At 42.7% G+C, this 17,695-nt stretch overlaps 1 protein-coding gene across 1 annotated transcript in view; it reads right to left on the bottom strand.

Annotated features, from left to right (window-relative positions):
• The window catches only part of LOC126161936 (E3 SUMO-protein ligase RanBP2-like), a 329,323-nt gene that overhangs the window by 267,214 nt on the left and 44,414 nt on the right, over positions 1–17,695 (bottom strand). Inside the window, exons 3-4 of the mRNA XM_049918109.1 lie at positions 3,399–3,572; positions 2,569–2,738 (exon numbers count right to left, since the gene is read on the bottom strand). Of these exons, the coding sequence (XP_049774066.1) occupies positions 2,569–2,738; positions 3,399–3,572 (344 nt within the window). The remainder of the gene's footprint in view (positions 1–2,568; positions 2,739–3,398; positions 3,573–17,695) is intronic.

Here is a 17,695-nt window from a genome sequence, read left to right as displayed (position 1 = left end):
TTCTTCTTCACTGTGAGTCCAGATCATGAAGATGTCATCAATAAATCTGTACCAACTTTGGGTTGTCAGGCCTGGGTAACCAAGAAGGCTTCCTCTAAGCGACCCATGAATAGGTTGGCGTACGAGGGTGCCATCCTGGTACCCATGGCTGTTCCCTTTAATTGTTGGTATGTCTGGCCTTCAAAAGTGAAGAAGTTGTGGGTCAAGATGAAGCTGGCTAAGGTAATGAGGAAAGAGGTTTTAGGTAGGGTGGCAGGTCATCGGCGTGAAAGGAAGTGCCCCATCGCAGCGAGGCCCCTGGACATGCGGAATATTTGTGTATAAGGAAGTGGCATCAATGGTTACAAGGATGGTTTCCGGGGGTAACAGACTGGGTAGGGATTCCAGGCGTTCGAGAAAGTGGTTGGTGTCTTTGATGAAGGATGGGAGACTGCATGTAATGGGTTGAAGGTGTTGATCTACGTAGGCAGAAATGCGTTCTGTGGGGGCTTGGTAACCAGCTACAATGGGACGGCCAGGATGATTGGGTTTGTGAATTTTAGGAAGAAGGTAGAAGGTAGGGGTGCGGGGTGTTGGTGGGGTCAGGAGGTTGATGGAGTCAGGTGAAAGGTTTTGTAGGGGGCCTAAGGTTCTGAGGATTTCTTGAAGCTCCGCCTGGACATTAGGAATGGGATTACCTTGGCAAACTTTGTAAGTAGTGTTGTCTGAAAGCTGACGCAGTCCCTCAGCCACATACTCCCGACGATCAAGTACCATAGTCGTGGAACCCTTGTCCGCCGGACCCAAAGTTTGGTACAGATTTATTGATGACATTTTCATGATCTGGACTCAAAGTGAAGAAGAACTCCAGAATGTCCTCTCAAACCTCAACTCCTTTGGTTCCATCAGATTCACCTGGTCCTACTCCAAATCCCATGCCACTTTCCTTGACGTTGACCTCCACCTGTCCAATGGCCAGCTTCAGCTTCACACGTCCGTCCACATCAAACCCACCAACAAGCAACAGTACCTCCATTATGACAGCTGCCACCCATTCCATATCAAACGGTCCCTTCCCTACAGCCTAGGTCTTCGTGGCAAACCAATCTGCTCCAGTCCAGAATCCTTGAACCATTACACCAACAACCTGAAAACAGCTTTTGCATCCCGTAACTACCCTCCCGACCTGTTACAGAAGCAAATAACCAGAGCCACTTTCTCATCTCCTCAAACCCGGAACCTTCCACAGAAGAACCCCAAAAGTGACCCACTTGTGACAGGATACTTTCCGGGACTGGATCAGATTCTGAATGTGGCTCTCCAGCAGGGATACGACTTCCTCAAATCCTGCCCTGAAATGAGATCCATCCTTCATGAAATCCTCCCCACTCCACCAAGAGTGTCTTTCCGCCATCCACCTAACTTTCGTAACCTCTTGGTTCATCCCTATGAAATCCCCAAACCACCTTCCCTACCCTCTGGCTCCTACCCTTGTAACCGCCCCCGGTGTAAAACCTGTCCCATGCACCCTCCCACCACCACCTACTCCAGTCCTGTAACCCAGAAAGTGTACACGATCAAAGGCAGAGCCACGTGTGAAAGCACCCACGTGATTTACCAACTGACCTGCCTACACTGTGAAGCGTTCTATGTGGGAATGACCAGCAACAAACTGTCCATTCGCATGAATGGACACAGGCAGACAATGTTTGCTAGTAATGAGGATCACCCTGTGGCTAAACATGCCTTGGTGCATGGCCAGCACATCTTGGCACAGTGTTACACCGTCCGGGTTATTTGGATACTTCCCACTAACACCAACCTATCAGAACTCTGGAGATGGGAACTTGCCCTTCAGCATATCCTCTCTTCTCGCTATCCGCCAGGCCTCTATCTCCGCTAATTTCTAATTTCAAGTTGCCACCACTCATACCTCACCTGTCTTTCAACAACATCTTTGCCTCTGTACTTCCGCCTCGACTGACATCCCTGCCCAAACTCTTTGCCTTTACAAATGTCTGCTTGTGCCTGTATATGTGTGGATGGATGTGTGTGTGTGTGTGTGTGTGTGTGTGTGTGTGTGTGTGTGTGTGTGTGCGCGCACGCGCGAGTGTATACCTGTCCCCCCCCTCCCCCCCCCCCCCCCCCCCCCCCAAGGTAAGTCTTTCCGCTCCCGGGATTGGAATGACTCCTCACCCTCTCCCTTAAAACCCAAATCCTTTCGTCTTTCCCTCTCCTTCCCTCTTTCCTGACGAGGCAACCGTTGGTTGCGAAAGCTAGAATTTTGTGTGTATGTTTGTGTGTCTATCGACCTGCCAGCGCTTTTGTTTGGTAAGTCTCATCATCTTTCTTTTTATATATATATATATATATATATATATATATATATATATATATATATATATATATATATATCACACACACAGTATAGGTAGCAGACTTTCATAATCTTATTATAAGCAAACACACTATCACTACTCGAGATAATTATATTTTATACAGTATCAAGGAGTTTGCTTAAAAATAGGTTTTATGTATCACTACAACTTGCCCTGACATTTAAATTAGGAAAATAAAATACTTTCTCACCTTCAAAACAACACTGATGCATTCATACCATTCCAAGTTCTCTCTAAACAATGATCTTCGCTCAACTTCAACAATATGATCATAAGCATCCTTAAGTCTGTCTGCTTCTCGATACAGCTTGATAAGACGGATTCTCAGAGACACATCTGATGGTCTTGCTGACATTTCCGCTGCAAATAATTATAGTGAGATGTTATTAAGGAAAAAATTGCTTATCAGATTGTGCAGACAAAACTGCTGTCATAAGAGACCAAAAAACAAATGCTAATCACACATCCTTTGCCACTGTTAATGGTTACTAGCTTCTCTATCTGTCAGGAAAAATGAATATATTTATTCAAAGTGAAAAAGTATAAGGTGACCATGAAGGACACCTATGAGAGCATTGAATGTCTACTTACTAAATCCTACTAGATAATGAAACAGAAATAAAAGACTTTAAAAATACCACTGAAACTAGTATTGGCTAATCAAAACCTTTGCATCACGGCAATGAGGGGAATATCGAAAGTTGTTAAGTCGAGTGTTTAAGGAAGGTGTTGCACCAAACCCGGGAGACAGATGTGTTACAAGGAATAAATAGAAAGTAATAATGGATGGCCTGCACTATGTGCCACTGGAGATCCAGTACTGGAAGTCTTTTTTCATTCTCTTTGTAACCTCCATGTGTTCTTATTCTGTTCCACACATTTGTCCCAATGAATCAAACTGAAGGCTTAACCATATTTTTCAACTTGTTTCTCTGAACCACATCCTCGTTATTCCATTCCTCCTAACTGGTAAAAGGGCTCTCGGTATCTGTAGCACATTAAAGATAATTTGAAACTTACATGATATCAGTGCTTCTAACTCGTGAAGACTCTCCTCTCCTTTTGTAGACAGAAGTCGTTCCTTCAGCCTAAATACAGCAGGATGATGAGGATATAGCTGTGAAGCACGTTCACACCAGTATCGGACACGACCCAAGTCAATGGAAAGATCACTCTCTCCCAGAAGATCACAAACTATACAGACAACATTAATTTCAACAAAACTTAAGTCAATCAAATATAGGTACATACAGGTACATACAAAAACAAAAAGCTGAAAAGAACTGTCATTTTAATCATTTAAGCATCTGAAGTAAAATCAGACTACAATTAATATTCTCACAGTAAGAGTTTTGGTTGGGTAGAGTAACTCTGAACACTGTATCAAGTTGATTGTTGCAAATTGTGACATCTATGACAAGTGCTTAAAAATTAATGCTGACGCTGTTTTGGAGATACAAATTAGAAATAGCTAATTTTGCTAACAATTGTCTGTTGGGATAACAATACACAATCACAGTTAATTTCTATCTGTAAATCTACACGCACTTTTTAGGTAAACTACACACAAGGCAGCAATAGTAATGTGTCTGATCTGGATCAGAAGAAACAGAAGATTTATGATTGGCCTGCTCAGAGGAAGTAGAATCATCTCTCTCACATTGTAGTGATAACATTTAGAGGCCAGCAGTTGCTCACAAGCTTTTCAGTGTCTTGATGCCGGATACCATCAAGATGGCTAATTATAGCAGTTTTTTTCTCTGTCTATCACTGGTATGATGACTTGCCTAATTGGTAAATTTGGACTGTTACAAATGAGTACACTGGTGCATCCTCTAAGCAGAAATGGAAACTGTGCATCAAAGATCAATAAAATCTGGATAACAATAAAAAGTATTACGCAGAACAAATTGTAAAAAATGACTCAATGACAGAGTTTTGAATAAAGAGTGACGATGACTTAGTGTGACATCACCAGCCGTTTGTGCCCACCGGGGCAATATTCAACAAAATGAACTCTTTTATTGTCGACAGTTGCATATGAACAATGTCTTTAGGACATACTGCAGCCTGGTTTAGCACTCTTTCTGCTATCATCTTGGTGAAGCTAGTGATTACCCTTTTTATAGACATGTGTTCACACTTTTTTGTGTGCAAACTTTAACAACATTTGTAGAAATGCCCGCAAAGATAAAACTGTGAGATGACGACCATTAAGAGAATGAGAATGACCTTAGAAACGAAACGTACAATCACTGAAAAACGCACACGTGATGTGACTGTTGCTGATTTAGCATGCACATACAATTGGTCTACATCAACTACTGGTCTACATCAACTATTTGCACTATCCTCAAGAACAAGGACAAGATTAAGGAGATAGATGCTTCAAAGGGAATGACAAGAGTATCCAAACAATGGTTTTGTGGTCTGGACGATGTCAAATGATTGCTCCTTATATGGATTAATGAGAAACAATTGCAAGGCGACATTATTAGTGAGAAAATCATTTGTGAAAAGGTGAGAATGATTTTCACTGGCCTCGTTAAGACAACTCTAGGATCATCTGTGGCCGAAGAAGTGTTTAAGAGAAGTCATGGGCGGTTCGAGGAGTTTAAGAAAAGAACTGGCATCCACAGCATTGTGAGGCATGGCGAAGCAGCCAGCTCCGATACAAAGACAGCAGAGAACTTCATCAGTAACTTCAAGATGCTCTGCCATAAGAGGGTTTTAATTGTGATGAGACAAGTCTATACTGGAAAAAGATACTGAAGTGTAACTTTATAACAGCAGAGGAGAATGTACTGCCCGGTCACAAGCCAATGAAGACCATCTCACATTGCTATTCTGTGCCAATACAAGCTGCAATTTGAAAATTAAACCGATGCTTTTTATCATTAAAGAAGAGTAAAGTCCAGAGGAGAACTGGGGCAATTGTCCTCTGCTTTCCTCTATAAAGAAGCATTTGAAAACTCAGTTAAGCATTTCAGCACCCTCAGATGCAGTTCCTGTCTTATTTTCTAGGGACTGGACACTAACTTTGGAGCTACTAACAGCCTTTACATATGACCAGAATTTCTTTGGGTTTCTGAAATATCATTTGACAATAACTGCTATGGTAGTCACTGAAGTCTTGTGTTGCTCTCTTGACAGCCAAACAGAATCTCTATCTATAGCCCTATGCTTTGTTTTAAACCTATTAAGCAGTAATCTCTGTATCTTTAGAAGTTTCTTTACAGTGACTCTATACTATGGGGGTTCCCTCCCATTATCGACTGTTCTACTGGGTACATACCTACCCAGTGCACGTTCAACTATTGTTTTAGACTTGAGCCAGAACTCCTCTACATGCTCCTGCCCTGTGCTGGAAATTTAAGTTCCTATTGAGATACAACACTACTGATCTTTTGTCTAGTTTACTGAACTTTTTTTTTTTTTTTGCTTGTTTTTGGTGTCCTTTGTACTTCAATAAACATTGTTGCACAATCACATCGTGGTCACTGACACCAATTTTAATGAGGACATCCTCAAAGAGGTCAGGTCTATCTGTTGCCATTAGATCCAACATACTTCTATCATGAATGGGGTCCCTAACTACCTGTTCTACGCAGTTTTCAGAGAAGGCATTTAGTAATGTTTCACAGTGCGTTTTGTAATGCCCAACATAAAAAAAGCTGAGATTTGTTCAATTAACTGATGGATGATTTAAGTCTCCACCGACGAAGTTTTCGGATACATCACGAGATGAGTCTGGTGGGTGATAGAAAGATTCAATCATCATTTTATGCCCAACCCAGATAATGAGTCTTGCCCAAACAATCTCACATGCAGCTTCAATTTATACCTCAGCAGATTGGAGTTTCTTGTCTACTGCACAAATACACCACCTCCATTTTCCATTTGCCTATTGTTTCGATATACACTTAAATTTTCCCAAAAATCTTACTTTCAATTTCAGGTTTCAACCAGCTTTCTGTATCTGGTATTATGTGATCTACATTCCTTTTCATGAGCACTTCAAACTCTTTTGTTGCAAATGCTTTGGCAGTTTACCCTTAGAAACTTTATACTCTCGCCTGTGGGAGCCATTTCTTTCGCTCTTACACCGATACTTGCATGTTTCCTACAGCTCTCATTAACTGGATTGGCCAGAGACTCACCTAATTTAAAAACAACCCTTGTGTATTTCCCACACACACAGTCTGCTAACTGAGTAGCAGCCTCTGATATGTAGTTCACACCTGACCCATTTAGGAGACCCAACAGTTCTCAACCCTATGGCGCAAGTCCAGGAAGTCTCAGCCTAGCTTGACACAGAAGCTTCAAAGTCTCTAGTCCAATCCTTCCACTTGACTGGGAACAAATGGCCATGATCAGTTCTGGAGACAATGTTGCAAACTGTGAGATTCATTAAAACTCAATGCACAAGGCTGGTCTTCTCAACTGGCTCTGTCAGTTGCTGGAATTACCCAAGTATGACCTCAGAGACCAAATGAGGGACATCATTTTTTCGTGCACCCCAATCTGGAGTTTCTTGCACCATGTTCCCTAAATGGTTGCTGGAATAGCCTCTTCAACATGTTGGGTAAAGCCCTCAGGCAAACACACTGAGTGCACCTTGTGTCGTGTCGTGTCCCGTCCCGTCCCGTCCCTTGCTGCCATTTCCCTACGGGGTGCCATCATTAGCTGTATGTTTGAACTGCCAACGATTAATAGACCTCTACCCTTGCATGTTTCTCTCTTATTGACACCGGACAAAACAGGCGAAATGAGCCCCATTGGCTCAGTTTCAATTTCAGTGAAAGACAGAACCTCAAACTTGCTGGTTAGGGAGATCACTATAATACCTCGAGTCCTCCCTGGTCCCTGACAACCCGTGCAGGACGCAGATCTCTATCATTGACATACCACTCACTGTCAAGTTGAAGAGTAATGACAGATCCTGTTCTTTCTGCAGAGAAGACAAGATCCACTAGAGTGTAGTACTTGAGGTACCTCTCGTACAGGTATCGCAAGTACACAACTCTTCGGAGCTCTTCCAAGACACTGATTCACAGCAACTGCCAATCATTTGACTGTAGTCGAGGCGATTTCCAGTTGCTTATGAATGTCGACCAACTCATCCCATGCAAACTGCAAGTGAAGTGAAGATGTTTACACTGCCACTGCCAGCTGACTTCTGCTGTGATGAAGGTCAAGCGAGGCGCACATCATAACAGTAGCACCAACTGCAAGCATGCATTTGCAGAACACACTACTGCTGCTGCTGCTGCTGCTGCTGCTGCTGCTGATGATGATGATGATGATGATGATGCAAGAGTAGTTTTTTAAGGAAGTTCAGGTAATTTTTGACCTACTCTCATAATTTAAAATGTATTCGGAGTCTCCTGGGTAAGCAAGGTGATTAATTCTACAAATAAAGCAAGTGACCCTTAGTAACTAATATGTGGTTATTGATTATGAGCCATTTCGCCTCTATCCATAACAGTTTTGCAACTTATTAACAGTTCAGCAGGCTTTTTTTTTTTTTGCTGGACTTGCACTAAGCCAGCTGAACATCTCAAAGTGGTCTCCCAGTCATACCTACATTTAATTTCATATGCTATATGGTAAGTAATGATGGTGGGCACCAAAATTATTTGCCCAACTACACTTTAACGACCAAGCCTGAGCATAGCTCAGGATGCAACATTAATGGAAAAAGGAGGGTGGGGGGAAATCACACCGGAGTATAGGTCAGGCTACAATTTTTTCGACACATTAGCCATCCATCAACCGAAAACTGAACTCATTTCATTTGAGAACAATGTGCAGATGCCAACAAGGAATTTCTTATTGTAGCAGCCATACATCTACAGCAGTTCACCATCTGATGGAATAGTCTTTCATAGGCAGCCTGCAAGCAACATTATTTTAACTTCTTTGAGAGGTATTATGCCTCCCTGGGTTTAGGACAGGTAGGCCTCCTCCATATAATCTGACTGTAGTGTCTAACCATTTGCTGTCGAGAAACTAAATGAGCATTTCTATCAATTCTCTATGCAACTGACATATCATGTTACTCATAATACGAGGGTGTGTTGAAAAAATATGCTTTTAAATTTTATTATGGGTACAACTTTTTAAATAAAACCATCATTATTAACATTCTACATCTGTATTGTTCATATCTACATGTTTAATTCTCAATATTGTCACCCTGGCAACAAACATTTCTCTGAACGAGTGACCAGTTTGTTTATAGCGTCACTATAGTTGGATTTTGTTGAAGGACCTAAACCTCACCTCTGCTTGCTCCGCTTCGTCACTATTAAAGTGAAGGCCACAGAGTTGGTTTTTATGTTTTGGAAACAGAAGAAAATCGGATGGGACCAAGCCAGGGCTGTACAGAGGATGAGAAATTATGTCTAATTGTTGCAGATGTCTCAGCACTCTTGTGTGGTCTGACACTGTTATGTTGAAGGAGATGGTGCTCCATGTGAGGACGCAATTTTCTGCAGTTAAAAATTCGATTACAGCACACTGTTTCCCATCCACTGACATAGTTATGTTACACACTGCCACATTAGAAGTTAACAATTTGGATCCTCAGAACAGCGATTGGTACCAACTTCCTCAACGGTGAAGCAGGAAATTCTACTAAGTAATATGCATGACAAGTAATACCTCAACTGATATTGGTAACAGAAATAATAATTTGGAGGCCTTACTTTCAGCATGCCCTCATAGCATCCAGTCCTTGGGCTGCATCCTTAGCAACAACAAGGCAGTTTTTAATTACACGAGTAAATATGTCGGTTACATTTTTCTTGGTTCCTTTAAATGGACCCAACTACTTCTCACCCTCAGCTTTTTTCATCCTGGTGATGATATTGGATATGAGGCACTGAACATCATGGTCATCAGCACCCCCGGCGAAAAGTCGGCATGCCATTGTGTGTGTGTGTGTGTGTGTGTGTGTGTGTGTGTGTGTGTGTGTGTGTGTGTCCACATGCTGAGTAGTCTATAATGCACTGAAGTCCACCATCCCTCCCTATCACTTTTTGGATATGGGCTGAGTGTTCACAAAATTTCAGAACCTATGCAACATTGGTGTCAGTAATGGCGAGGATGTTGGCATGTCTCCAGCCAACCCAAGGGCTGTCCCGATATCAGTATATAAGACACACATATCCGAAATGTGCTGAACAAAGTGGCACAACACAAACACCTCAGAGTGATGAAAACATTTTGGTGGAGGAGCAAACCATGTGTTAAAGTGGTATGTGCTATGTGCAGTCTGATAGGCAGCACTTCCTTCCCTTAGTGCGGTGGGCATGGAGACTGCCCATGCCTGTGTGGTCAATTTGAGCAACTAAAGTTTGTTCTCCACCACCTCCAACCATTCAGTTTCCCACTGACACAATTTGACTGTCAGATAATAATATGACAGCATCTAAGGGGATGGCACATCCAACATACAAATCACCCTGACATGCTGCTTTATTGGGTGTATCATTTCCCTGTATCTTTATGAGCAGAGGTACCCAGCAAAAGATCAACTCCTTACCACGGTATTGAAGCCACTGTTAAGGAGTCATGGACCAGCTGAATCAATTAATCTACCAGATAGATTTGACGGGCCACTTTTGTGCACTTAGAAAGTCAAAACAGATTATGCCTGTGAATCCACTGCAGTGTCATCATAATGCTACACAAATTCCATATAAGTTGTTTCAGAAGGTGCACTTTGTTGTTCCATCCCTAGCTGTGTATTCATTATACATCCACATTCTTTAGACAGTCTGTGGCATGTATCCCAGATGGCTTGATCACATGGGGCCAATTCCTGAACAGCTGCTCGAAGTCAGGGTCAACCACTACACTAAATATCAGCAACTGAAACAATGCTGAGATTTTCAGGTCGTATGAAACCAGAAGATGCTGCTGAATTGAGAGTGGTGGTTCACCAGCCTCTGCACACTGACTGAACTGGGCTGGTCGAAGAGGCTCCGAAGGATACCCGAGTGCCACTGTGGTGGACAGTGCCTAACATCTTAAGGTAAGAAATACGGGCTAATCCAAAAACCACATCATCATAATCTATGCATGACCTGACACATGCCCTATGAAACAGCAGAAGGCGTGACCTGTCAGCTCCCAATGTCTTTCTGCTAAGACATTTCAAAATATTCTATGATTTTGAAGTCCTGTGCTTACAGGTCTTTCCAGTGTGGGAGCCAGGTTAATTTCAAGTCAAATAGTAGGCTCAAAAAATGCACACTGTCCTTTAAACGTGAAATAAAATCCCCCATTGTCAGATCTAGCTGATTAAAACTTCAATGAGCATGGTTAAAACTAATGCATGTAGTCTTCTCTGGCGAGAACCTAAAACCAGTTTTATTGGCACCTGATGGTCAGCTGTTGTCTTGTGGTTGTAAGATCAGAGGGAGAGTAAAGATTGCAAAGTCGTCCTCACAAAGAGCATTAAACAGGCTTCCTGATTGGAGAAGAAATGCCATTCACAGTGATTGCAAACAATATGACACTGAGTACACGGCCTTGTGGGGATGGGGTTTGACCCATTCTTCTGAACTTAGCAATCAATCAGACATGGCATTATCAACAGGCAGCAGTTGTTGTTGTTGTTGTTGTTGTTGTTGAGGGATTAGACAAGAAGTGGTAGACATTCATGAAGTTCCTAGTCATGAAATTGGTGAAGGATGTTGCACCTCCCAAGCAGTGTCTTACACTTATTTGAGGTCACCACCAACCAAATAGTTTCGGCTTATGAAGTAATTTTAAGTAGCTGTTCCAATAGAATTCAACTGTCAATGACAGAATAGTAAAACAGAGTGGCATAGGTGACCTTGGGATTCAAGGAGCCACACAAGGTGGCAGTTGACCATGCATTTGAGTGTCTTCCCAATACAACTGGTAAAGGCTATACGCCAGTAACCGTTAGAGTTAGTACATTCCTTGCCTGGTTTCCACAATGGAATTAATATTGCCTCTTTCCCAATCTTGGGGTACTGTCCACCAAATCAAATCTGACAAACATGACAGGAGCTTGCCTTGGGTTTCATAGCATAGAGGATGATGCATTGCATAATAAATCTGATCAGGTTCTGGAGCAGTGTCTCTGGTTTCAGACAGAGTTCCAAGTTATAAATTCTTTCCAGTAATTCCTCTTCCATTCTTTTATCAGTCAGATCATTTGTGCTCTCACTGATCTGAAGGCATGAAGGTTTTCTGTAGCTGAATAGTGTTTGACTTTCCACAAAGCTGGAGGCCTGGCTCCGATTGCCAAACATTAGTCATTCCACCACGGGACAGGCCATCTGAAGTGGTTGCTAGAGTGGGGAATGGAATCTGCAGCAACTCGCAGGGTCCCTCCGATAGTACAGTCCACCTTCTCCTGGGCACAATCCTGTTGTTCGAACAGCAATCAATTTGTCCTTTGAACCATTCATCTTTGCAGTCTCTCTTGACCTTCCACCGAGTCGCCAGATGAATCCATACCAGATAGTAGTAATCTGGACTGTAAATTGGTGGAACTGAGTCCACAATAGCTTGGGAGCAGAAACAAAGGTCAATGGCTGATGATGACCCTGCAGCTGCGGAAAAGTGTGTGATCTGACCAGAGTTAAAAAGGCCGATATTCTCCGAATGGATGAGACATTTCATATTTCGACCACTGGAGCAAGTGGTAGCCGAACTCCACAGCACACTTTGTACGCTGAAGTCTACCACGAGGAAGAACGGATGAGAAGTAACCAGGAGAGTTCTGCAAGTGTATCTGCATCCAACAGACCAAGATGTGGAAGATACAAAGAACACACTGTAATTTTAACAGAACTCCCATTGTCATTACTTGTATGCCTGTGGTATTATGAACGGGAGACGAATGGCATCTGTCATCACCAAAAATAGCTGCTCTCCACTCTTAGCCCCCGTCTAATAAGATTATCCTTCCTTTAGGGGTGGTTGTTCCTTAACACTTTGGAGCCTAAAGTTGCACAAACTTCTACTGATCCTAAAGGCCACAGGTACAGCTTTCAATGTTAGAAAAAACTTTGTGAGAAGACTCTCAGATCTAGTCCTGTTGAATGATTATGATGGCAATCTCTACTTGAGAAACAATACAATCAAGCTACAGTAAATAGCACATACTCAATTCCCTTCACCAAGGTTTAGCAATGTACTGATAAATGCACAGTACAAGTCAGGATATTTGAGAAGATCACACGTGACAATTTGAAATACCGTTAAATTTTGTTTCACTTTTGCTTCTGCATTGTGCATATTACACGAAGAAATTTCGCCTATTTTATGTGCATGGTGTAAAAAATGTTAGGTTTTAAGCAATTTGTTACAGATTATCATTATTGTAATTCTTTTCCATCATCATAATGGCTTCCTTGTTTTTTCAATTAACAAAATACACATATGTGAACCAGTAAAAAAGTCATGAAAGTAAAACTTGGAACAATAATTTAAAACATAAAACAAATGTAAGTTAAATAAATAATTAGAACAGTAATGAATGTTCAGATATTTTAATACGGTATGTTGAAAATCTTCTGAGTACACTGTGTATAGTTTATTTTCCAAAATTTATATTTCAGAAACAAGCTTTATTACACAGGGATGTATGCAACTTGAAAGCTTCTTTAATTTATGTTATAATAAAAGTTTCCTTTTTCAAAATTAATTAATGGTGGTAGGGTATTTTCAAAAATTTCAAATTATTACAAAATATGATCATACAGAACATTGATTACATATCAACTGTTACATGGAACACTTTTTTACATTTCATGGTTTCGCACCTATTCCCTCTAAACCTAAAATGCAAAATTACCTTTCCGAGTGTATTAAAAGCGAAACTGGACACAAACAAAAAACATTTATTGTACTATTCTGTCACTCTACCTACCTATCATGTTACATCAAGATCGTTTACTGATACTTTGGAACGTTCCTTTGTTAGTAGCCTTCTGATGGTGTGCAGAAGTATGCAGCTGGGGTTCGATGTTTGCCATTGATGGCTTCTGAACAAGTTTGGATTTAAATGTCTGTGGCTCCCACTCCTCCCCCTTTACAGGTATACTGACAAGTGCATGTACTCTTACTTGAATCTGTGGTCCGGGTTTGTGTGGCAGCTCCCACTTTGTAACTGGCTTCTTAAGGGCCAATGAAAAAGAAGTAGCAAACAGCAGATGTTGCACAGCTTTGGGAACTTGTGTAGCTTCACCATATATAGCATGCATCTTTTAACTTTCAACTCCTAAATTCTCCTTTCCTCATTATATACCCAACACTCACTGCTCCATAGTGGGTAATCCCTGGAGAAGTTTGTACATTTTGGAGGAAGTCTACATGAATCACCTTATTTGTGAGCTGATCCTCCACAACTTTGACATGGAGCCCTCCCATTACATGCCATGGTGGTATGACCAAAACTTTGACATTTTAAGCATCGCATTGGGTTTGGGAACAAACGGTCGGACCTTAAGATGGACAGAGCCTGCAATAATTATGTTCAGGGAATTCCAGACCGTTGAACAATAGAATAAACATTGCAAATTTTTTCCAGTGTGCCTCTGACACTCCTCACATAACTCTGAACTTCAACGACACCCATATTTTTCCATTCTTCACATAACTTCTCAGAGTCCATCTCCATTATGTTGGAGCATGTAACCATGCTTTACAGAAGTAAAAGGTGTTATGAACTCTGCCACAACAGGCTAACCATCTAATGTCTTGTATCCCAGAAGTTAAGATACTTTGACAGGCCACTTTCAGCTAGAAGTGTTCAATTACCAAGTCATTTAACACTTTTTAAGGATCCAGCAAATACTCTCCGACCAACTTTTTTTTTTTTTAATTTTGTTTTGGGGCGCAAAAAAAAATTGGACTCATACGCACCCAAGTCAAAACCATAGAACATGGAGACAGAGATGAGTTAAAAAACGATTATATGTCAATCCCACCTGACATAAGGGGAGACAGCTAATAACAGGGACATGGAGAAACGACTACAAAAGACATCAAACCGGAACGGAGATCCAAAACTAAAAGTTAAATTGCCTTCGCCATATTACTTTGAAGGATAAAAAATAAAACGTGGTCGACAGTCCAAGTGTAATTTGCTAAAACGGCACATAGCTCAGACGGCAAACACTGGCGGGAACATAAACGATTAAAAAATGGTCATTCCGTTAGGAAGTGGTGGACAGTTACAACTTGGGTGCAGCATGTACAAAGTGGTGAGGGAGCGCTAGCTATCAAATGAAGATAGCTAAAAAGGCAGTGGCCAATATGCAGCCTAGTTAAAATGACCTCCTCCCGGAGGGAGAGCCGAGAGGAGGTCATTCAAGCCACTGGGAGAGGCTTAATAATCCGGAGCTTATTCTCATGAAGGGAGGACCAATGGCAATGCCAAAGGGATACCATCTCCTGACAGATGAGTGGCCATGCATGGCAGACAAATGACATGTATACCTGCTGAGGAGAAAGTCACACTGACAGGACAGTGGTAGTTCAGCAGCTTCAGCATACGGACTCTCAAACTACCTATTGTAAAAGGCACCATGGCCAAACACATGCCACGACGGTGGACAATATTGAGACAGCATAAGAGTGACGAGCAGACACATAAACAAAGCACCCATAGTCTAGTTTCGAATAGACCAGTACAAACGGAGGAGGGTAGTTCAATTTACACCCCAGGAAGTACTATTGAGGACATGTCGGACATTGAGGGACCGCATACAGCAGGCTGCCAGGTAAGACACATAGGAGCACCAAGAGTGTTTCCCACCAAGCATGAGCCCCAGGAATTTTGTAGTTTTAACGAATGGAAGAGCAGCTGGCCCAAGATGTAAAGATGGTGGGAGCAACCAACCGCACTGCCAGAAATTCATACAGATGGTTTTGTCAGTGAAAAAACCAAAAGCCATTGTTGATGCTCAAGGAGTAAGACCATCAAGACATCTCCGTCCAGGAGTAGACTATGAAGACATCGCTGAAAAAGCCGCTAAGTGAGACAAGTCTGAAGAACTGCAATAGATGGCAAAATCGTCAACAAATAGGGAGTCGAAGATGCCTGGTGGCAGACAGGCCATTATAGAGCTAACTGCTATAGTAAAGAGGACGACGCTCAGGACAGAACTCTGAGGTAACCCGGTTTCCTGGGTAAAATTGTGTGACAAGGCAGAACCCACATGCACCTTGAAAACACAGCCTTTTAAATATTCCTGAAGAAAACAGGGCCGACAACCACGGAAGCCCCACGTGTAAAGATTATGAAGGATACCAGTTCTCCAACAGGTGTCATAGGCCTTCTTCAAATCGTAAAACACGGCCACAGTCTGGGATTTCCGCAGAAAACCATTCATGACCTGGGTGGACAAAGAGATGGTCAAATGCAGAACAGTGCACTCTAAATCCACACTGTGCAATTGTTAGTAAATTGTGAGACTCGAGCCACCATACCAGCGAGGCACGAATCATACATTTCATCACCTTGCAAACACAGCTGGTGAGAGATGTGGCGATAGGTAGAAGGAAGGTTTTCGTCCTTACCAGGCTTAGATATGGGTATGGCACTGGCTTCATACCAACGTCCGGGAAATGTTCCCGCTGCCCACATGCGGTTGTATGTATAAAGCGGAAGGTGCTTGCTCGCAAGGGAGAGGTGCTGCAACATCTGAATGTTGACAGCGTCTGGCCCTGGGGCGGAGGATCGGGAAGAATGGAGAGCATGCTCTAGCTCCTTTATAGTAAAGGCAGCATTGCAGCACTCACAATTCTCAGAAGAGAAGGATATCACTCTAGTCTCCTTTGCTTGTTTCCGATGGAGGAAGGCAGGGTGATAGTGGGAAGAGCCCGAAATTTCCGCAAAATGGTGACACAAGGTGTTGGAGATAGCAATAGGGTCCACGATGACATCTGCTACTGTCAGGCCAGAAATTGGCAAATGGATCTTGGTCGCAGAGAGCTGCCGGAGTTTGGCCCACACAACATAGGAAGAGGTGGAACTTTTAAAAGAACTAGTGAATGTGATCCATCTAGCTTTTTTGCTATCCTGAAAAGCACGACGACACTTTGCACTCACCTGTTTATAATGAATGCAATTTGTCATTGTAGGATGGCAGTTAAAAATGTGGAGAGCACGTCTCCAAATGCAAATTGCGTTGCAGCGTGCCTCAGTCCAACAAGGGACTGGGACACGGTGTCATAAACAGGAAGTGCAAGGAATGGAACGTTTGGCAGCAGTAAGGATAACATTTATAAGAGACTCCACCTGGTCATCACAACTGGGGAGATCTTGTTTTTCGTATGTCACCAGGGAGGTGTGAAACAGACACTCAGCCTTGGTAAGCTGCCATTTCGATGTGCATGCAGTTGGGGTAGGAGTCAGCAAACAGTTAGCACACTGAAAATGTTCAGTCAAGTAGATGTCCAAACGAACCACTCAAGATTGTGGACAAGCTGGGCAGTGCAGGGGGATAGGTCCAAATGGGAAAAGTTGTGCCAGCAGTCAGAAGTGAATGTGGGTGCTCCAGCGTCAAGGCAGAAGAGGTTACGTTGATTAAGAAGGTCCACCAAGAGGGCTCCTCTCCAACATCCCAAGGGGGTGATGCACATTAAAGTCACCAAGTAGCAGAAATGGGGGAGGTAGCTGCCCAATAACCTGAAGGTGGTCTGCCCTGGTGACATCGAAAGATAGAGGGATATAAATGGTACAGAGGGAAAAAGTCAGGTGATGAAGGAAAAGGCAAACTGCAACAGCTTAAAGACGGGTAGTCAGGGAGATGGGTTAACTATGAATGTCATCCCGTATGTGCAGCGTGACGCCCTCAGGAGATGGAATGCCGACCTCAGGGGGAAGGTCAAATTGAACAGGAAGAAACGTGAAACCTTAATGTGGTCGTGAGTGCGCAATTTTGTTTCCTGAAGGCAGGGTATAAGGGGATGCTGCAATGCCAAAAGCAGCCATAAATCCTCTTTGTGGCCGTAAACTTTCCATTGGAGGAGAGTTATGATGAGGAAGAGATGAAGGGGCTCTCACTTCGGGACCTGTCGAGTGACAGCCTGTGGAGACTTGCTGCTACACAGCACAAAAGCAGGATGATCCTGCTCAATGAGATCCACAGAAGCATCAGCTTGCTTGTGCTGTCAATCTACCGAGTCCAACGCAGAAAAATAGTTGGTGGTGCGCACCAGCGACACAGAGGTGGGCCGGGCTAAGGTGTCACGTGGTAACAATGTAGAAGAGGACCTTCGAGGCAGCAAAGGAGAAGACCGTCAGGCTTTGTTGGACTACT

The sequence above is a fragment of the Schistocerca cancellata genome, chromosome 2 (genome assembly GCF_023864275.1).
Source record: "Schistocerca cancellata isolate TAMUIC-IGC-003103 chromosome 2, iqSchCanc2.1, whole genome shotgun sequence".
NCBI lineage: Eukaryota > Metazoa > Arthropoda > Insecta > Orthoptera > Acrididae > Schistocerca > Schistocerca cancellata.
This window is presented reverse-complemented; position numbering and strand designations above follow the sequence as displayed.